The sequence below is a fragment of the Esox lucius genome, chromosome 11, assembly GCF_011004845.1.
Source record: "Esox lucius isolate fEsoLuc1 chromosome 11, fEsoLuc1.pri, whole genome shotgun sequence".
Lineage (NCBI taxonomy): Eukaryota > Metazoa > Chordata > Actinopteri > Esociformes > Esocidae > Esox > Esox lucius.
In genome coordinates this window covers 5,985,242-6,007,550 of record NC_047579.1, presented here as the reverse complement: position 1 = coordinate 6,007,550, position 22,309 = coordinate 5,985,242, and the positions used below count along the sequence as shown (strand labels likewise).

Below are 22,309 nucleotides of genomic sequence, written 5' to 3'. Positions count from 1 at the left end.
TCACACCCACAGCTCTGATGTTGCAAGCAACATGCTTTACAAACTGAGCGAGCCACACATGACATTAAGACTTATTGGTCTGTGGTTGACTGCACTTTGACAGAGGAGTTACATTGCAGTAACTCAGTTATAATGGTGTGACATTTCATTGATGGTGTAGCATCTCAACTTTGTGTTGGTGTAGCATTTAATCTTGTTTGTCAGCTCTTGGGAGTCTAACCATCAACTTTGGAAACCTTCTATTCATAACACTGACGAATGACACCAGTGGAGTATACAGGTGAGGAGCGTGGCGGGGAGGAGCTGACGCGAGGACCTCACAGCAATCAAAAAGTTTCTGTGTTAATTGTCTTGAAAAGACTTCTTCTGACATTATACTTCTTAACACAACATACCATTGCCATATCCAATATATGCTCTCAATCAGGAGAAGCTATCAGAGTGAGAACATAGACCCCCCCCTCTTGCAATTCTGTGGGCTGGGGATCTCAGCGCTTTTTGCAGATGATGTGGTCCTGATGGCATCATCGGTCTGTGACCTTCAGCACTCACTGGTTGGGTTGAGGATTAGCACCCAATCTGAGGCCATGGTTCTCAGCAGGAGACCGACGGAGTGCCTCCTCCGGGTAGGGGTTCAGGCGTTACCCTAAGTGAAGGAGTCAGGGTCTTGTTCACGAGGGAGGGGACAATAGAGCGGGAGATTGGCAGATGTCAATGGCTCATATTCTCCTAAGGATAAACGGAGCAGGACACAAGGAACATTTAGAGAGCGCAGTCCTTAGATTAACAAACCTTTACAAAGGAAAACAGACCCTACTCCCCCGGCACAATAATATAGCAGCATAAAACAAGGGGCTGAGATGGGGGTCCAGTGACACTGTGGCCCTATCTGATGGAGGCCCCGGACAAGGCACAACAAGCAGGAAGCCACTCCACCCACTTTGCCAAGCATTAACAAAGGCACACCAATCAACCGCAACCACCCTGAAAGAGGGCAGAGTATCACACACAGAGTTCACTCTCTTTGCACAAGGATGGCAACGGAGAACAAAAGTTAATCTGCAGATCATTCCACATAAGCGGAGTTCTAAGGGAGAAAGCCCTACCTCCGGCTGTATGTTTAGAAACTCTAGGTGCAATGAAAAGGCCTGTATAGTATATATATACTATATAGGTATAGTATCTCACAAAAGTGAGTACACCCCTCACATTTCTGCTAATATTTGATTATATCTATTAATTTGGCAACACTGAGGAAATTACACATTGCTACAATATAAAGTAGTGAGAATACAGCTTGTATAACATTTGTGTACATTGGCTGTCCGCTCAAATGTCTAAACAGCTGGAAACAAAAGTGAGTACACACCTAAGTGAAAATGTCCAATTGGGCCTAATTAGCCATTTTCCCTCCCTGGGGTCATGTGACTCGTTAGTGTTACAAGGTCTCAGGTGTGAATGGGGAGCAGGTGTGTTCAATTTGGTGTCATCACTCTCATGCTCCCTCATACTGGTCACTGGAAGTTCAACACGGCAACTCATGGCAAAGAACTCTCTGAGGATCTGTTGCTCTACATAAAGGCTGTTAGAAGATTGCTAAGACCCTGAAACCTAGCTGCAGCACGGTGGCCAAGACCATACAGCGGTTTAACAGGACAGGTTCCTCTCAGAACAGGCCTCGCCATGGACGACCAAAGAAGTTGAGTGCACATGCTCAGACCATACGCCGCACACTGCATCAAATTGGTCTGCATGGCTGTCGTCCCAGAAGGAAGCCTCTTCTAAAGATGATGCACAAGAAAGCCTGCAAACATTTTAAGGACATGGATTACTGGAATGTCCTGTGGTCTGATGAGACAAAGAAAAACGTATTTGGTTCAGATGGTGTCAAGCGTGGGAACTTTTCACCAGGCAAAGATATTGACCATGGATCTTAGAAAGGCTAATGTGTAGACAAGAATAAGGATTAGAAGGGTGTACATGATGTTTTGAACCATAATACATTGTTTGTATTATAAATATGATATAAAAAATAATAATATTCAACAAAGTATGAGGGTGTTCTTGAGTTTCTGGGAAGAAGTTGGTAATTTTTCTGAGTTTATAAATTATATAAGTCCAAACGTAACTAGCGATCTAGTGTTGTCACCTGGTGGCCGTTTTGCATCATTACACCCCAAAAGAAGTGATATAAAATAATTATTTCTAATTTTATTGTGTTTTATTTCTAGGTAGAAGAACCACATTTTTTGGGGGTGCCTATATTTTTTACCTTCTATTATTTTATTTCTTCATTATTTTCAACCCAATACAGAGTAATTTGATAGTAAAGGCATGAAAATATGAGGGAATACCATTGACACAAAACTTTAGAATGCTTTCAAAAAAGAATCATTATGCTGAATGGCAGAAATGTATACCGAAAAATATTTTTTTTGCCTTTCCAATAGATGAGTTTTTAAAATGGTGATCCGGAAGTCTGTTTTTATGTGTTTTTATTGTAGCCAAGGGGGTTGTGATTACCAGGATACATCATAATAGGTTTAATGAATCCCAAAATGTCCAAGTAGTGAAATCCGGCCGAAATCCCCACCGACTACTTAGGGCTGGAAAATAATGGTGGCCACACATAATATTGACACTTTGGACATTTTCACTTAGGGGTGTATTCAGCGGTTTAGACATTAATGGCTGTGTTGTGTTATTTTGAGGGTACTGCAAACACTGTTAAACAAGCTGTACACTCACTACTTTACATTGTAGCAAAGTGTCATTTCTTCAGTGTTGTCACATGAAAAGTTATAATCAAATATTTACAAAAATGTGAGGGGGGACTCACTTTTGTGAGATACTGTATATGGCTGGACCAATTCAGTATGGTAATTTATCTCAAAGAGGGTCAGGGATTGGAGACCATGAGTTTCTGAGGGGTGACTTGTACGTATACGCATATACAGATTTGTCTATGCATTTAGAGCTCTATGTATGCATTTACAGATTTGTCCACACATTTACAAATCTTGACATGTTTTTACACATACAATTCTGATTACGCACACACGGAATCTGAATACACGTTTGCAAATTCCTGTACACATTCACAAGATTTGGTCAGCATTTAAAGATTATTTTACGTATTTACAAATCTGATTACGCGCACATGGATTGAGATACAGTTACACAACTCTCCACTCACATTTGTAAATAGTTTAGCTACAAAAATGGCCCCATAAATATACCTTGATTAAAAGCTTAGGCATTACAGTACTGCGGTTAGGGTTAGGATGAATTTTAAGGTTACAAAAAGTACACTTCTCTGAACAACATCATTCCCCAACAAATGGCAATTTTCATATGTTGATACTGAACGTAACTTTTCATATGTTATAAAAAACTTTTACTTTTCAAAATACTTCTTTCTAACGTTGCAAAAAAAGGAATACAGTAAAAGTTGTGATATAAACATATGTAATTATTTATATACAATGATATTTGGTAACGATACATCAATCTGTCTCACTTCCCACTCTAGAAACCCTGGATGTGGGCCTCTGGGGGTAGAAAGTGACCAAAACACACCCTTTTACTGAACGCAGCATGCCTTGAAAATGTTTACTGAACGCAGCATGCCTTGCCTAGGGGTGTATTCATACAGTTGAAGTTCTGAAAATGTTTCGGGAGGATACAGGGAATACATCCCAGATGTGTTGGCTCAGCAGGCGTCCTTTGGAATGGGTGAAAGCAAAGGGTGCAGGAGCATTGTGACGCGGTTTAGTGTAGGTTAGATTTCTTGCCGTATAAAACCACCCCAGGATGTAAAGGAGCATGGGGAGCTCTGTCTAATCTATATCACGTTTAAATCGGATAAGATGTTTCCTTCAGGGAAAGCTGAGACTGGAATAACTTTGGTGTCTTTGTGGGCAGCTGCCTCTTAACTACACATCTTGATTAAAAGGAACAATTAAGCCAAATACAATACAACATAAATTGGCCTTGAATGACATATCAGGCCTTCTGGTAGACTAACAGTCATGAAGGAATGGTGTAGAGAAGTCAAGGAGCGTCACCTTCAAACCCATCACAAGCACATCACTGGAAGACAGAGGAAAACTGGTGACAGTAGGGAGACCAGACAACTGGACACGTCGTATCCAAGTCTCACTTCTATCATCGGAACAATCACCCAAACACTGAAGAAATGTGAAGTGCCCAAAGAAACAAAACGAGTAAATCATCATAAAAACCCACACTTGCTAACTCCACCAAAATCCCAACGCATACACCAGAACCACCACTCATTACCAGCTGTACCACTGTAATTCCAGGCCCTTATCTTCAGTCAGCCTCAAACCCACCTTCACTAACTACACACAACATCAGTTGGTATAGCTCACTGGATGCTCACAAGAGTCAACAGGCTCTGTTGACAGTGTTGCCAGATGGGGCAGTTTTAAATGACAGTGTGTGGGTCATTTTATAGATACGGTGGTATAGATAAAATATCATTTGGGTGTTTTATTTGTGAAGTTGATGGGATTTTGTCTCTGATTGGAAGGTGTATTGTTAAATTGGGTGGCCAGCGGTTCTCTTTTTTGGAGGGGTCTACTTGGTATTCACACTAGCGGCAACTTCAGATCAATTGTTGTAGAAGTGAGTTAGCTTCCTTCCACCTGGAAGCAAATTTGCCTTTTCTAACAAATGCTGCTGTCCCTCCTTATGAAAGGTTAAGAAAGGACCCACACAAGTGCACCCTGTTAGTAATCCCCAGGCAGCCCAACCTGCAGGACCTCCTACTTACAAGATGTGGGTAAACAGCTGTGATAACCCACTAAGCACAATCATTGGAAAGATGTCTTTTCAACGTCTATTCAATGTCTTTTCAATGTCCTTTTCTCAGTGGGAACACAGCCCCCATCTCTAAACCCATGTTTGCACCATGTGACATAATAGGAACATGCACATTTGCTCTAGTTAAGAACCACATTTGTATCTATCAGTTTTATAATTCTGCTGTGCATTTGTGGCCCTACTGGATGTGTCTGCAGTCCTCCTGGATGTGTCTGTGGTCATACTGGATGTGTCTGTGGTTATACTGGATGTGTCTGTGGTCATACTGGATGTGTCTGTGGTCATATGGATGTGTCTGTGGTTATACTGGATGTGTCTGTGGTCATACTGGATATGTCTGTGGTCATACTGGATGTGTCTGTGGTTATACTGGATGTGTCTGTGGTCATACTGGATGTGTCTGTGGTCATAATGAATGTGCCTGCAGTCATACTGGATGTGTCTGTGGTCATACTGGATGTGTCTGTGGTCGTACTGGATGTGTCTGTGGTTATACTGGATGTGTCTGTGGTCATACTGGATGTGTCTGTGGTCATACTGGATGTGCCTGTGCTGCAGGTCTTCGGGAGACTGATATTGAGTTGGAAGAGGCTTTAATGTCCTGAGCCTCTACATGTTATACTGTACATATAGGAAATGCACTGCAAAACCAACTTCCCAAAAAATGATTTTGGTTGTCTGCAGAGTAACTGATATCCACAGAATTATCCTCAACAAGGCTGTAGTGTGGAAATAACATTTATTGTGTTATTACTGCTCTTTTAATGCTCCAAAATCTAAACCAGGTTTTTTCATTCATATTTTGGTTTTTACTGTGTTGTTTCCCAGTGTCTGGTGATCTACAATGCCCACTACTGTAAAAGATCAGCTGTTGGCCACTCTGGAAGAGCTGAAAGACACAGACATGAATACATTTAAATGGCACCTAAAGCAGCCTGAAGGGTTGACCTCTCGTAAAGACTTAAACCACATCCCAGAGGGAAGGATAGAAGGTGCTAAGAGAGAAGACACAGTGGATATGATGGTGCAGGGATACGGTTGTGACAAAGCTAAGGAGATCTCAATGGAGATCTTTGAAAAGATGAAGAGGAATGATCTTGCTGAGAGATTAATGAAGAAACACAATACAAGTAATATTTTCTTTCAATTTGAATAAAACTTGTTGTAGTAAAGTAAATGTATGAAATGCCTTTTTTAATGGTTTATAGGGTATTTCTGGACATGTAAATGACTTTAGATCAAGAGGATTATACTTAGTAATTTACCTTTCTCACTTTCTTTTTCTCAGATTTTATATGTCATATTTGTGGAGTGTTCCATTTTGTTGCATAACACTCATATCCTTGTTTGATCATTTAGATGACTGTGCTAATGATTGCCAAGCTGAAGCAATAATAAAACTCAAAGACAGGCTGAAGAGGACCTCTGAAAAAATATCTGAGGGTATCGCTAAACAAGGAAGTACAAAATATCTAGAAAACATCTACACAGAGCTCTACATCACGGAGGGTGGAAGTGGAGAGGTCAATAATGAACATGAGGTGAGACGACTTGAGACAACAACTAAGAAAAAAACAAGACCAGAGACAGCAATCAAATGTAATGACATCTTCAAACCCACACCTGGACAAGACAAACCTATCAGAACTGTGCTGACAAAGGGTGTTGCTGGAATTGGAAAAACAGTCTCTGTGCAGAAGTTCATTCTGGACTGGGCTGAAGGAGAAGCCAATCAGGATGTCCAATTTGTATTTTCACTCCCTTTTAGAGAGCTGAATTTGAGGAAAGAGGAAGAACTCAGTTTGATTCAACTCATCAATCATTTCTCAATTGAAACCAAAGAAGCAAAAATCTCTAACTACAACAAATACAAAGTTGTGTTAATCTTTGATGGTCTGGATGAGTGCCGACTGCCCCTTGACTTCAAGAACAACAAGAGCTGTTATGATGTCACAGAGTCAACCTCAGTGGATGTGCTGCTGACAAACCTCATCAAGGGAAATCTGCTTCCCTCTGCTCTCCTCTGGGTAACTACCAGACCTGCAGCAGCCAATCAGATCCCTTCACGGTGTGTTGACCAGGTGACAGAGGTGAGAGGGTTCAATGACCCTCAGAAAGAGGAGTACTTCAGGAAGAGATTCAGTAATGAGGTCATGGCCAGCAGAATCATCTCACACATAAAGACATCAAGGAGCCTCCACATCATGTGTCACATACCAGTCTTCTGTTGGATCACTGCTACAGTCCTTAAGGACATGTTGACTACAGATGATAAAGTAGAGCTGCCCAAGACCCTAACAGACATGTACTCACACTTCCTGGTGTTTCAGTCCAAACACAGGAATGTAAAGTATGATGGGAAAAATGAAACAGATCCACACTGGAGGAAAGAGAGCATTCTGACACTGGGAAAACTGGCTTTTCAGCAGCTACAGAAAGGCAATCTGATCTTCTATGAAGAAGACCTAAAAGAGTGTGGCATTGATATCAATGAAGCATCAGTGTACTCAGGAGTCTGTACACAGATCTTTAAAGAGGAATGTGGGCTGTACCAGAACAAGGTGTACTGCTTTGTCCATCTGAGTATTCAGGAGTTTCTAGCTGCTGTATATGTGTTTCACTCAATCATCAACACCAATGAGAATCTAATGGATGAACAGCAATCAACCGACAGATATGTTTGGATGTGGTTAGAGACTGAAGGCACATTCTACAAGACTGCTGTGGATAAAGCCTTGCGGAGTAAGACTGGACATCTGGACCTTTTCCTCCGCTTCCTTCTGGGTCTCTCACTGGAGTCAAATCAGAAGCATTTACGAGGTCTACTGACAAAGACCAGAAGCAGCTCACAGAGCCATGAAGAAACAGTCAAGTACATAAAGGAGAAGATCAGGGAGAATCCCTCTTCAGAGAGGTGCATCAATCTGTTCCACTGTCTGAATGAACTGAATGACCATACTCTAGTGGAGGAGATCCAAAGATACCTGAGTTCAGGAAATCTCTCCAGAGAAGAACTGTCTCCTGCACAGTGGTCTGCTCTGGCCTTTGTGTTACTGACTTCAGAAGAGGAGATTGATGTTTTTGACCTGAAGAAATACTCCACATCACAGAAAGGTCTTCTGGGGTTGCTGCCAGTGATCAAAACCTGCAGAACTGCTCTGTAAGCACAGTCATGAAGATGACCCCCAAACACACACAGACACGCACACAAAAACCTCCTCAATCTGCAGTTTATTTATTGACTGACAACATTCATGATTTTATGTACAGGAAGTTACATGCTAGTGTGATGTACTGCAATGTCAGATTTAAAAGTAAATCTAAACTAAAAGTAAGGTTGACATAACAATGATGTAATATATAGAAGATATTCTAATGTTATTCTGAACTATTATTCTGTTTGTGACATCATGATATTCTCTCTCCAGACTGGCAGGTTGTGGAATCACTGAGGAAGGATGTGCTTCTCTGGTCTCAGCTCTGAAGTCAAACCCCTCACATCTGAAAGAACTGGATCTGAGTAACAATGACCTGAAGGATACAGGAGTAGAGCAGCTCTATGCTTTGCTGAAGGATCCACAATGTAGACTGGAGACTCTGAGGTGAGAAATTTATAAACAACAACACAACTGACAACATAACAATAACCATGACAACAACACAACAGAAGGGAAATACCAATGTCGGCTGTGTTCCCACCTCCACCTGCTCTGAGCTGCCAACAGGTCCAAGCCTCCATCCCTGGTAAAGACCAAACCCTGTCAGACATCCCTGCAGGTCCAAGCACAGCCTTTCACATGGGTGACCTGTGTTTGACCTGAGATCAGCCACGATTAACACTTCTGTTGTGGGCCGGCTGAACTAGACATGCCTGGTTTCTTGTTTTGAGGTGTGTGTAGATGCTGATATTACCTACCTCACTCAACACCGGAGCACTCTGACAGAAACCGTGAGCTCACTCAGACAGGTCTGTGGGTCTTGTAGTGATGGACAGGTTGTCTCATAACCCACAGCCCAGGGGTTATATCCACCATGCAGCCAGGCAGAGGGTCACTAAATATTATTTGGGTAAAGGGCAGGTTGATTTACATTTCTAACCCTAACAAAGTTTTTGTAATGATCTGTTAGTTCTTACAGAATTAGACAATAGTAGGCTACATTTCAGTATATCAGGACTTGTCTCTCCATCACTCAGTATGAATCTCTTTATGTACAGCAGTGGTTCCCAACCAGGGGGACAAGGACCACTAGTAGTACTTCTCCTATCCACAGACCTACTGGGTACCAGGTTATTCCATTGATAATGGTTTATACTGTGAGCTAAGTCAGCACCTGTTGGTTATTGTTATTTTTTTACAAAATGATTAAGATAACATTATAAATATATTCATGCACATTTTGTGACAGATCTTTGTCTACAGTGGATATAAAAAGTCTACAATCCATTGTGCTTTACGAAGAAAAATATAGGAAGTACAATAACATAAAGACAAATACTCAAATGAAAACATCAAGACAAATGAATACATCATTTTAATAAAAGAATACAATAAGAAAACATATAAAGATTAAAAGTGGGATAAAAACATAGGAAGCTATAAACAGTGTGGTTACGTTTAAGTGCTCAGTCATAGTCACTTGAGAAGAGAAGTGTTTTTAACCTGGATTTAAAAATGTATACCTTTGGGCCACATCTAAGATCTTCTGGTAGTTTTTTCCAGTTGTGTACAGCATAAGTGCTAAACGCAGCTTCTCCATGTTTAGTTTGGACTCTGGGCTCTACTAGCTGATCTGTGTTCGCGGATCTAAGAGCCCTGCTCGTTTTATATTCTTCAAACATATCAGAAATGTATTCGGGTCCCAAACCATTCAGAGATTTATAAACTAAAAGCACCATTTTGAAATCTATTCTGTAACTGACTGGAAGCCAAGGCAAAGATTTAAGAACCGGATTGATGTGCTCGGTTTTCTTGATCCTGGTTAACATTCTAGCAGCAGTTCTCTGAATGAGAACAGTCTTTTTCGGGAGTCCAGTTAATGCGGTTTGATGTTCCATTTGGGATTAATGGAGTTCTAAAGTCATAGACCCACACAGCTCAACATCTCCTCTGAAACCGCTGAGACCATTACAGTAGTCAACCCTACTAGAGATAAAAGCATGGATGAGCTTCTCTTGGTCTTTTTGGGACACCAAGCCTTTGATTCTGGCTATATTTTTTAGATGATACAATGCTGTTTTGTGACCGCTTTGATATGACTGTTAAATGTGAGGTCTGAGTCTATCAGAACTACAAGATTACACACTTGATCCCTGATTTTAAGGGCCCGAGAATCCAGATCTTTACTAATACTTGTTCTTTTGCCAAACACATTTAAGGGGCTTAATGGCAGCGGTTTAAAGAGCATGTAGCATATAGAGATTGAACAAAAGCGGTCCGAGAACTGATCCCTGAGGAACTCTGCATGCCATTTAAAACTTTAATCAAGGCCGTTTCAGTACTTTGGTGAGATCGGAAACCTGACTGAGAGTTGATTGAAAACAACCTTCTCAATGATCTTGGCTATAAAATGGAGATTTGATACAGGTCTACTGTTGTTCATTATAGATGCATCCAGTGTTCTCTCTTTTAATAGGAGATTAATGGCAGCTGTTTTTAGAGACGGTGGGAAAATGCCTTATTGCAGATAGCTATTAACTATTTGCTGTATGTCCACTGTTATAGAGTTAAAAAAATTTAAGTCTGATGGTAGTGTGTCGCAACAGCAAGTGAAAGCTTTAAGATATCGAACTGTTTCTTCTAGGGATTTTTGATCAATTGTATTAAAATGCGACCTAATAACAAAGTTATGTCTTGGTTGTCGTGGTGATGGAAATGAGTCCTTGTTAGACTGTAGTTCTGATATTCCATCTAATACTTATAATTCTTTCACTAAAGAAACACACAAATTCATCACATTTCACAGTGGACATGAGTTCTGATGCTATCTGCATTATTGGGTTTGTAAGCTTGTCGACCATGACCAATAGAGTGCGGGTATTGTTGATATTTTTGTTGATCATTCCCGATAAATGTTGCTGTCTGGCCCTGTGTAACTCATTGTTGAAACTACCAAGGCTTTGTTTATAGATGTCATAGTGAATTTGAAGTTTAGTTTTCCTCCACATTCTAAAGGTCTCGATATTTCCTCTGTCATGGTTTTATTTTGATTCACCCCAAATGTTCCAGTAAACTCTGTTTCTGTTAAGAAAATATACATTAAGGAGAGTACCAATGCTCAGTTTATTGAAGCCATAGCTATCTCTTCAACAATAAGTGCTGAGTCAGTAGATGCACTCCTGGACCATTTTAATGCCAACATATTGATTGTCATAGATCGTGTTGCACCGGTAAAGGTAAAGAAAACTATGATCAAACAGAAAACACCATGGAGAACCACCATGATGGCAAACGCCCTGAAAAGAGAAAGCAGAACGCTTTCCTACATTCTCTTTTCAGGGCGCTTGCCATCATGGTGGTTCTCCGAGACCTTTAGAAATAACCAGATCTAGAGTGTGGCCTTGAGTGTGTGTATGCTCTTTCACATGTTGAGTGAGATCAAAAGTGTCAAGTAGTGCAAAAAGTTATTTGGCATTACTGTCTGTACTATTGTCTATGTGGATGTTAAAATCACCTGTAATAATAAACAAGTTATAATCAACTGATAAAACAGAGAGTAGTTCAGCAAAATCATCAATAACATTTTCAGAATATCGTGGATGTCTGTAAATGGTTAAAAACAAGATTTTGGGGGTACCCTTCAATGTAAAACAGAGGTTTTCAAAATAATTAAAATGACCTAGTGTATTTTCTTTGCACTGGAAAGTATCTTTGAATAGGGCAGCAGCTCCTCCTCCTTCCCTACCATTTCAACACGTATTCATATAGCCACATTTTTCGGGTGCTGTTTTTTTAAGAAGGGCACTACAATCTTCTGTTAGCCACGTTTCAGTGAGAAAAATAAAATCTAAGTTGAAGGATATTATTATCTAATTTACCAAGAATGATTTGTTGGCGAGAAATCTGATATTAAGTAAAGTAAGCTTAATAGATATAATAGGGGTTCCTGGACTAGTAGGTTGACGTGTTACAGTTAACAGATTAGACAAGTTTACTTAATTGGTTGCATGCTGTGATGGTAATTTTATCAATCAGAACTCTTTTAAATAAGAGAGATGCGTCAACCGCTTACAAACATAATCGTCCGAGGAGTCTCTGACTCAATACATGCACAATCCATTTATATTACATAGAAAAAGGGTTGTGGTAAGTTGTTGCCCATCTGCCTTATCAATGAAACACACTCCCCCTGTTCTATCACATGTCCTAGGTTTCAAACAAGTCACATGTTGTCCTCCCCCATCTGGTTAACTTTCTCAACCCTTGAGGGGGACTTCATCTGGACAATCAACAGAGACACTAAAACAGATGGGCAGATTTACCATTAACCCTATAATCTACTGTTACCCATCAACAATTCCCCCTAGGACAAACACCAGATCCCCCTCTCCTACGTTCCTAAGGAACAGAAAGGACTGACACCCTTCTTTTTCTAGGCAGGAGGACATGGCCCAAATACCTAATAATCCTCTGATATTATACAGACAAATGTGTGTCACAATCAAAGTAAAGATTTACATACCAGCTAATGGAAAGACAGACATTTCTCAAATGCACCTTAATTCAAAATTCCCATAACAATGCTCACGGTTCCTTCTATTTCTAATCAACACAGGAATAGAGATACTGGGTCCTAGCTTGTACTCAAAACAGTCAGCATTGCTATTTTCACAATAGCATGGGCCTGAAGCACATCACAGAGTATATTTTGTGCACTGTGGAAATAAAGGACAAGGTTGTTGACGATGTGGCAGTTCATTTTACACGGGGGGAGGAGTGGGACATAGGGAGAGATGAGCTCTGCTCTCTTTGGTTAGAACTAGCTCCCTGATTGGTGAATGTGGTGGATTGTGGGGTGGGTGAGTGTGGTAGAAGAGGTTAGGGGGAGTGTGATGGAGGGGGAGAGGGTGAGTGTGGTGAAGGGGAGGGGGTGGGAGTTGTTGTTCCCCCATTTGGGACAAGGACAACTTCTGGAAGCATTGGGTGATTTTAGTTAGAGGGTCAGGAGAGGGGGGTGAATACTCTGCCTATGAGTACTGTCCTTCATACTTACCTTGTTTGGGATTGTCATTCCAGGAGCGTGACGTTTGTTGGCACCAAGTAGTTGGCATTTCATGATGTTTGGATGAACCCCATCAGGTCAAAAGCGGTCTTTACAATTGCAAAAAATATAGAAATTGTCAATAAACCTTATCCCGTGGTTGAGCCGTGCCGATATCAGCCATGTATTCAGCCCAAGGACTCTGCTAAAAGATTCAATTCCTTTCCCCAAGGTTGGAATGGGGCCTGAGATGAAAACATGTTGTTGAAAGTTGTTTATTTTCTCTAGTAGCATAGAAAAATCATTTTTCAGGATCTCAGAGCCAGTTTTCCTTTGTAGAATGTCAAAAGACCCAGTGTGCACTCTGCATGTTGCTTGAATGTGTAGAGAGAATAACTGGCAACATTTCTGTTAGCTCTCTGACTGATGTGTCAGCCATGGTTAGGTTTTCAGTCTTTGCCATTCAGATATGCTTGGTTATTTTGTCCCCAATCAAGGAAGTATCTGGCTTATCAGATGTGGAGTTAGCAAAGTTTCTTCTTTCCCTCGTCCCATCAATGGTTTTAGGGCTATTCCTTGGATTTTGGTTAGCCCTAATGCTAGTGTTGGGGTTAGCTTCCCTAGGTTCATTTACACACAGATTTCTCGCCAACATTTTGTCAGTGGATCGTACCTGTTTTGCAGTGTGAGGTCAGGTGGTGGATTGAGGGTTGATGCTCTCAAAATTGTGATTTCTTGCTGGTTTTGCCTCTGCGGCGTACAATGTTAGACTGGAGTTGATACCTTCGGTCTAGCCTCAGTGCTGTACCAGTAAGATGTGTCATTGGGGAAGGCTGGTTTGAAAGCCTCTGCGGTTAATCCAGTGGCATTTGCACATGTCCAGGAGAGAGTGTCAGCCAGGTCTGTGACAGAGTGGTCTAGATTTGAAGTAATCCTGTCAGGACTCAGCCCTCCTGAGCTGTTTGTCTGTCATTACATCTCCCCGAGTACCAGTCTCCTTGTTCCCGGCACTCCACGAAGGCACCCGTAATCACCCCTGATCCTGAGCACCTGCACCAGTCTACACACCTGGGGCGCTGATTGCCACTCTCCCTATAAATAGGAGAGTTCTGCTTTCAGTCCCTGCTGGATTATTGTACAGCCACGTAATTACTACAGTGGTCTTTTTTGTTATCTTCTGCTCGCCGTGTCTTTTCCGTCGTTTCCAGACCCTTGTTCCGAGACCCGTCCTGCACCTCCCCTCCCAACTACCTGGATCACCTATCTGCCTTCCCGTTATCGACCTTCCCCTGACTCCCCGCTCTGTTAACTGAACCCTGCCTGACTATTCGACCATTCTTGCCTCCCGGACTTCGTACCTCTGCTACCCACTATCCACCCTCCAACAATACATTCATACCCGCCTACGTAATTCTTATGTATCTCCACTGTCATCTCCGACTACTACAATAATCATCATCATTGTCCTTTTACCCCGGTGTCTGTATCTGCTTCTGGATCCTACCTCTGTCCTGAGTCCCGGGAATCGTGACAAATCCCTTCTATACCAATCTGTGTCTGTCCGTTAGCATTTGGTAGTTTAACCCCTAGAGTAGCTGCTACAGAGTCAATGAATTCTTCACTCTCACGTATTTCAAGCTGTGTTATCGTCTCATTCAGCTGTTTGCTCTGAAGTTGCTCTGATTTGTTCACCAGTTTTGACTGCATTCTATCAAGTATAGAGAAATCTTTAGAGCTATCTAGCCTTAGTGTTGTGCTATGTTAGCTGACACCTGCCATCATTTAAAGTGACTCTGATTATTCAAAAATAAAGTTCAGCTGTTCTAGTAGGATTTTTCTGACATTTTCTAAGTTGCATCTCAGAACAAAAAGCCATGGCAGAGAGCTTCCAAAGCAATATAGTTATCTCATTTTTGAAAGATATCAGTCAGGAGAATGGTAAAACATTTTTTCCAAACCATTAGATATACCATGGAACACAGTGAAGACAGTCATCATCAAGTGGAGAAAATATGGCACAACAGAAACATTACCAAGAACTGGACGCCCCTCCACAATTGATGAAAAGACAAGAAAACTGGTCAGGGAGGCTTCCAAGAGGCCTACAGCAACATTAAAGGAACTACAGGAATTTCTGGCAAGTACTGGCTATGTGGTGGCAGCATCATGCTTTGGGGCTGTTTTTCTTCAGCTGGAACCGGGGCCTTAGTCAGGGTGGAGGGACTTATAAACAGTTCCAAATACCAGGCAATATTGGTACAAAAAGAGGAAGTTCACTTTACAGCACGACAATGACCCAAAGCACATATCCAAATCCAAAAAAGCATGGCTTCACCAGAAGAAGATATAAGTTTTCGAATGGCTCAGCCAGAGCCCAGACCTGAATCTAATTGAACATCTGTGGGGTGATCTGAAGAGGGCTGTGCACAAATGTCCTCACAATCTGACAGATTTGGAGCGCGTTTCCAAAGAAGAGTGGGCAAATAATGCCACATCAAGATGTGCCATGCTAAACGACTCTTACCCAAAAAGACTGAGTGCTGTAATAAAATCAAAAGGTGCTTCAACAAAGTTTTAGTTTAAGGGTGTGCTCACTTATGCAACCAGGTTATTGTGAAATTTGTATTTTTCTCCCTCAAAGATTTCAGTTTGTTTTTCAATTGTATTTTTCACGTTACAGGTCACATTAAAGGTGGAAAACATTCTGACATTATATTTCTTCGTCTCATTCTTTTACATCACAAGTACCTGGAATTATAACAGGGGTATGTAGACTTTTTATGTCCACTGTACGTATTGAGAGAATCATTTTGCTCTTCAAAAAAGTAAACAATGTAGCTTCTTGGGCCAATGATGCCCGAACTGTGTGTTACAGCAGCATTTTGTATATTTACGTGTTCAGGGTTGTTGTGGGATTGAGAATTTCCCTTAATCCATATAGTTGATGATGGGATATTAAGAATTGCAGGTGGTTGCAGGTGAAGAAACAGCTGACCCACCCCTACTGTCTTGGGTGTTTATGTGGAGGTCTGACTTTAAAAACTGAATCACAACAAAATAAAAACGATCATCAAAGAATTAGGAAATATATTTAACAGATTTTATTGGGTCCTATTCAAGTAAGATTTTAATGGCAGAAGCATCTTGTGAAATTATACTTAAAAGTGCAGAGACTTTGTAAATGTGACTGACAATATTAATGATTTTATGTACAGGAAGTTACATTCAAGTGTGATGTATTGCAATGTCAGATTTAAAAGTAAATCTAAACTAAAAGTAGAGTCGACATAACAATGATGTAATGTACAGATGCTATTCTAATGTTATTCTGAACTATTGTTCTGTTTGTGACATTATGATATTGTCTCTCCAGACTGTCCAGTTGTGGAATCACAAAGAAAGGCTGTGCTTCTCTGGTCCCAGCTCTGAAGTCAAACCCCTCACATCTAAAAGAACTGGATCTGAGTAACAATGACCTGATGGATATGGGAGTTGAGCATCTCTCTGCTTTGCTGAAAGATCCACAATGTAGACTGGAGATTCTGAGGTGAGTAGTAGTCGTTTTTTGATGATAATCTATATAGGAAGTTTATTTTCTATACAGGAAGTTACATTCTAGTGTCACATTGGCAGTTTCAGTATTGAACGTATACACCAAAGATGAGTTGCCATGAGAATGATGTAATATTATTATGTTCTGATGTTTCATCTAAACAGTATAACAATCTCACTCCAGACTGGCAGGTTGTGGAATCACTGAGGAAGGCTGTGCTTCTCAAGTCTCAGCTCTGAAGTCAATCCCCTCACACCTGAAAGAACTGGATCTGAGTAACAATGACCTGAAGGATACAGGAGTAGAGCAGCTCTCTGCTTGGCTTGAGGATCCACAATGTAGACAGGAGACTCTGAGGTGAGAAATTAAAAAACAACAACACAACTGACAACATAACAATAACCATGACAACAACACAACAGAAGGGAAATACCAATGTCTGTTGTGTTCCCACCTCCACCTGCTCTGATCCAAGCCTCCATCCTTGGTAAAGACAAAACCCTGTCAGACGTCCCTGCAGGTCCAAACACAGGCTTTCACATGGGTGACACATGGATTAACCATTCTGTTGTGGGCCGGCTGAACTAGACATGCCTGGTTTCTTGTTTTGAGGTGTGTGTAGAGGTTGATATTGCCTGCCTCACTCAACACCAGAGCACTCTGACAGAAACCATGAGCTCAGACAGGTCTGTGGGTCTAGTAGTGATGCACTGGTTGTCTCATAACCCACAGCCCAGGGGTTATATCCACCATGCAGCCAGGCAGAGGGTCACTAAATATTATTTGGGTAAAGGGCAGGTTGATTTACATTTCTAACCCTAACAATGTTTTTGTAATGATCTGTTAGTTCTGACAGAATAAGACAATAGTATGCCTCTGAGGTAGGCTACATTTCAGTATATCAGGACGTGTCTCTCCATCACTCAGTGTGAAGCTCTTTATGTATAGCAGTGGTTCCCAACCAGGGGGTTTAGGACCACTAGTAGTACTTCTCCTATCCACAGACCTACTGGGTACCAGGTTATTCCATCGATAATGGTTTATACTGTGAGCTAAGTCAGCACCTGTCGGTTATTGTTATTTATCTCAGACATGTTTAGAAAATGATTAAGATAACATGATAAATATATTTATGCACATTTTGTGACAGATCTTTGTCTACAGTGGATATAAAAAGTCTACACACCACTGTGAAAATGCCAGGTTTTTGTGATGTAAAAGAATGAGACAAAGATAAATTATGTCAGAACCTCTTTCACTTTCAATGTGACCTATAATGTGAACCATTCAATTGAAAACAAACGGAAATCTTCAAGGGGGATATTTTTCAGAACTAACCTATCACATTCAAACTCATGTTAAATAGAAGTCATTAGCAAGCAAGCAAGCATGTTTATTTATATAGCACTTTTCATACATCCAAGCAATTCAATGTGCTTTACAAAGAAAAATATAGGAAAGAACAATAACATAAAGACAAATACTCAAATGAAAACATCAAGACCAATGAATACATCATTTTAATAAAAGAATACAATAAGAAAACATATAAAGATTAAAAGTGGGATAAAAACATAGGAAGCTATAAGGCTAAACAGTGTGGTAACGTTAAGTGCTCAGTCATGGTCACTTGAGAAGAGAAGTGTTTTTAACCTGGATTTAAAAATTGATACATTTGGGGCACATCTAAGATCTTCTGGTAGTTTATTCCAGTTGTGGACAGCATAAGTGCTAAACGCAGCTTCTCCATGTTTAGTTTGGACTCTGGGCTCTACTAGCTGACCTGTGTTCGCGGATCTAAGAGCCCTGCTCGGTTTATATTCTTCAAACATATCAGAAATGTATTCGGGTCCCAAACCATTCAGAGATTTATAAACTAAAAGCACCACTTTGAAATCTATTCTGTAACTGACTGGAAGCCAAGGCAAAGATTTAAGAACCGGATTGATGTGCTCTGTTTTCTTGATCCTGGTTAACATTCTAGCAGCAGTTCCCTGAATGAGCTGCAGCTGTTTTACAATCTTTTTCAGGAGTCCAGTTAATGCGGTTTGATGTTCCATTTGGGATTAATGGAGTTCTAAAGTCATAGACCCGCACAGCTCAACATCTCCTCCGAAACCGCTGAGGCCATTACAGTAGTCAACCCTACTAGAGATAAAAGCATGGATGAGCTTCTCTTGGTCTTTTTGGGAAACCAAGCCTTTGATTCTGGCTATATTTTTAAGATGATACAATGCTGTTTTGGTGACCACTTTGATATGATTGTTACATGTGAGGTCTGAGTCTATCAGAACACCAAGATTACGCTCTTGATCCCTGATTTTAAGGGCCCGAGAATCTAGTGCTTTACTAATACTTGTTCTTTTATTTTTTTTGCCAAACACAATAATTTCTGCTTCATTTTGGTTTAATTGTAGACAATTTTGCTTCATCCAGGTATTTATGTGCTGTATACAGTGACACAGGTAGTCTGTTGAGCTGTTGTCATACGGTTCGAGAGCCATATATATTTGAGTATCATCGGCATAGCTGTTGTAGTTAATGTTGTTGTTCTGTAGAATTTGGCCCAGAGGCAGCATATAGAGATTGAACAGAAGCGGTCCGAGGACTGACCCCTGTGGAACTCTGCATGTCATAGCCACCCTATCAGATTCATGATTACCAATGGTGACAAAGTAACTCCGGCCATCTAGATAAGATCTGAACTAATCAAGGACTGTCCCGGAGAGTTCTACCCAATTTTCCAGCCTATCTGTAAGTGTTCTATGATCTACAGTGTCAAATGCTGCACTGAGATCTAATAGAACCAGAACTTAGAGTAGTTCAGCAAAATCATCAATAACATTTTCAGAATATCGTGGATGTCTGTAAATGGTTAAAAACAAGATTTTGGGGGTACCCTTCAATGTAAAACAGAGGTTTTCAAAATTAATAAAATTACCTAGTGTATTTTCTTTGTACTGGAAAGTATCTTTGAATAGGGCAGCAGCTCCTCCTCCTTCCCTACCATTTCAACACGTATTCATATAGCCAAATTTTTCGGGTGCTGTTTTTTTAAGAAGGGCACTACAATCTTCTGTTAGCCACGTTTCAGTGAGAAACATAAAATCTAAGTTGAAGGATATTATAATCTAATTTACCAAGAATGATTTGTTGGCGTGAAATCTGATATTAAGTAAAGTAAGCTTAATAGATATAATAGATATGCACTGGGACGGTTTGCAGCCGAGTGTGAAGCGGTGGGGATGAAAATCAGTACCTCCAAATCCGAGGCCATGGTCCTCAGTCAGAAAAGGGTAGATTGCCCACTTCAGGTTGGTGGAGAGTGCCTGCCTCAAGTGAAGGAGTTTAAGTATCTAGGGGTCTTGTTCACGAGTGAGGGAAGGATGGAACGGGAGATTGACAGACGGATCGGTGCAGCTTCTGCAGTAATGCAGTCGATGTATCGGTCTGTCGTGGTGAAGAAAGAGCTGAGCCGCAAGGCGAAGCTCTCGATTTACCAGTCAATCTACGTTCCTACTCTCACCTATGGTCATGAGCTTTGGGTCATGACCGAAAGGACAAGATCCCGGATACAGGCGGCCTAAATGAGCTTTCTCCGCAGGGTGGCCGGGCTATCCCTTAGAGATAGGGTGAGAAGCTCGGTCACCCGGGAGGAGCTCAGAGTAGAGCCGCTGCTCCTCCACATCGAGAGGGGTCAGCTGAGGTGGCTTGGGCATCTGTTTCGGATGCCTCCGGAACGCCTTCCTGGGAAGGTGTTCCGGTCCCGTCCCACTGGGAGGAGACCCCGGGGAAGACCTAGAACACGCTGGAGGGAGAGAATATCTGATTTATCAGATGTGGAGTTAACAAAGTTTCTTCTTTCCCTCATCCTATCAGTGGTTTTAGGGCTATTTCTTGGATTTTGGTTAGCCCTAATGCTAGTGTTGGGATTAGCTTCCCTAGGTTCATTTACACACATTTTGTTTCCAAGTCAGTGGATCGTACCTGTTTTGCAAAGTGAGTTCATGTGGTGTATTGAGAGTTGGTGCTCCCAAAATTGTGATTTCTTGCTGGATTTGCCTCTGTGGTGTACAATGTTAGACCAAGTCCCCGTTGGAGTTGATACCTTCGGTCTAGCCCGGTGCTGTGCCAGTTAGATGTGTCATTGGGGAAGGCTGGTTTGAAAGCCTCTGCGATTAATCCAGTGCACATGTCCAGGAGAGAGTGTCCAGGAGAGATTTGCACATGTCCAGGAGAGAGTGTCAGCCAGGTCCGTGACAGAGTGGTCTAGATTTGAAGTAATCCCTTCTATACCAATCTGTGTCTGTCTGTTAGCATTTGGTAGTTTAACCCCTAGAGCAGCTGCTACAGAGTCAATGAATTGTTCACTCTCTCATATTTCAAGCTGTGTCATCGTCTCATTCAGCCGTTTGCTCTGAAATTGCTCTGATCTGTTCACCAGTTTTTAGAGCTTTCTAGCCTTAGGTTAGCCTGTTGTGCTATGTTAGCATTAGTTGATTCACCTGTGGGACAAGACCCACAGTCCGACCGGAGGGGCGCTCTGGTGACTAAATCTTCTAAGCGGTTGATCTGTTCCTCCAACAACTGTCTTAGCTCACCTTTGCACATCACCCAAAGAACACCATACCCTCAAGCATTGGGGCTGTTTTTCTTCAGCTGGAACTGGGGCCTTATTCAGGGTGGAGGGAATTATGAACAGTTCCAAATACCAGGCAATTTTGGCACAAAATCTTTAGGAGGAAGTTCACTTTTCAGCACAACAATGACCCAAAGCACAAAATCCACAAAAGCATGGCTTCACCAGAAGAAGATATACATTTTTGAATGGCTCAGCCAGAGCCCAGACAAGATCCAATTGAACATCTGTGGGGTGATCTGAAGAGGGCTGTGCACAGATGTCCTCACAATATGACAGATTTGGAGTGTGTTTCCAAAGAAGAGTGGGCAAATATTGCCACATCAAGATGTGCCATTCTAATAGACTCCTACCCAATAAGACTGAGTGCTGTAATAAAATCCAACGGTGCTTAAACAAAGTATTAGTTTAAGGGTGTTGTGATGGTAATTCCATGTATCGACACTCGGAGTAAGGGACACTGAGTCAAAGTTCTCTTTGTACATTATAACCGTTTTATTAACTATTATGCACAGAGACTATTATGAGAGACGCGTCAACCGCTTACACACACATAATCGTCTGAGGAGTTCAACCGTATATATCACATAGGAAAAAGGGGTGTGGTAAGATGCTGCCATCTGTCTCATGTCAATCAAACACCTTTCCCTTTTTTCTATCACACAAGTCAAATGCTATCTTCCCCCACCTTATCCTTCCTGCTATAATGTTTACTGTAGTGTTTACCCAAAGGGGCCAACTGACCTTACTCCCACCAAGGACCACATTCCTGAGGAAAAAAAGACTGACACCCTTCTTTATCTAGGCAGGAGGATATGGCCCAAACACCTGTTAATCCTCTGATATTATACAGACATGTGTGTCACAATCAAAGTAAAGATCTACATACCAGCCAAATGTAAAGACAGACTTTTCTCAAATGTACCTTAGTTCAAAATTTCCATAACAGTGTGCACACTTCTGCAACCAGGTTATTGTGAATTTTTTATTTTTCCCCCTCAAAGATTTCAGTTTGTTCTTCAATTAAATTTTTCACATTACAGGTCACATTAAAGGTGGAAAACTAAACT

General features: G+C 41.3%; 1 protein-coding gene across 1 annotated transcript in view; it reads left to right on the top strand.

The window, feature by feature from the left end:
- Positions 1-22,309, top strand: part of LOC105008727 (NACHT, LRR and PYD domains-containing protein 3-like) — a 42,577-nt gene that overhangs the window by 5,176 nt on the left and 15,092 nt on the right. The window contains exons 2-5 of the mRNA XM_034295653.1: positions 5,677-5,978; positions 6,208-8,008; positions 8,277-8,307; positions 16,824-16,957. Of these exons, the coding sequence (XP_034151544.1) occupies positions 5,693-5,978; positions 6,208-8,008; positions 8,277-8,307; positions 16,824-16,957 (2,252 nt within the window). The 5' untranslated portion in view covers positions 5,677-5,692. The remainder of the gene's footprint in view (positions 1-5,676; positions 5,979-6,207; positions 8,009-8,276; positions 8,308-16,823; positions 16,958-22,309) is intronic.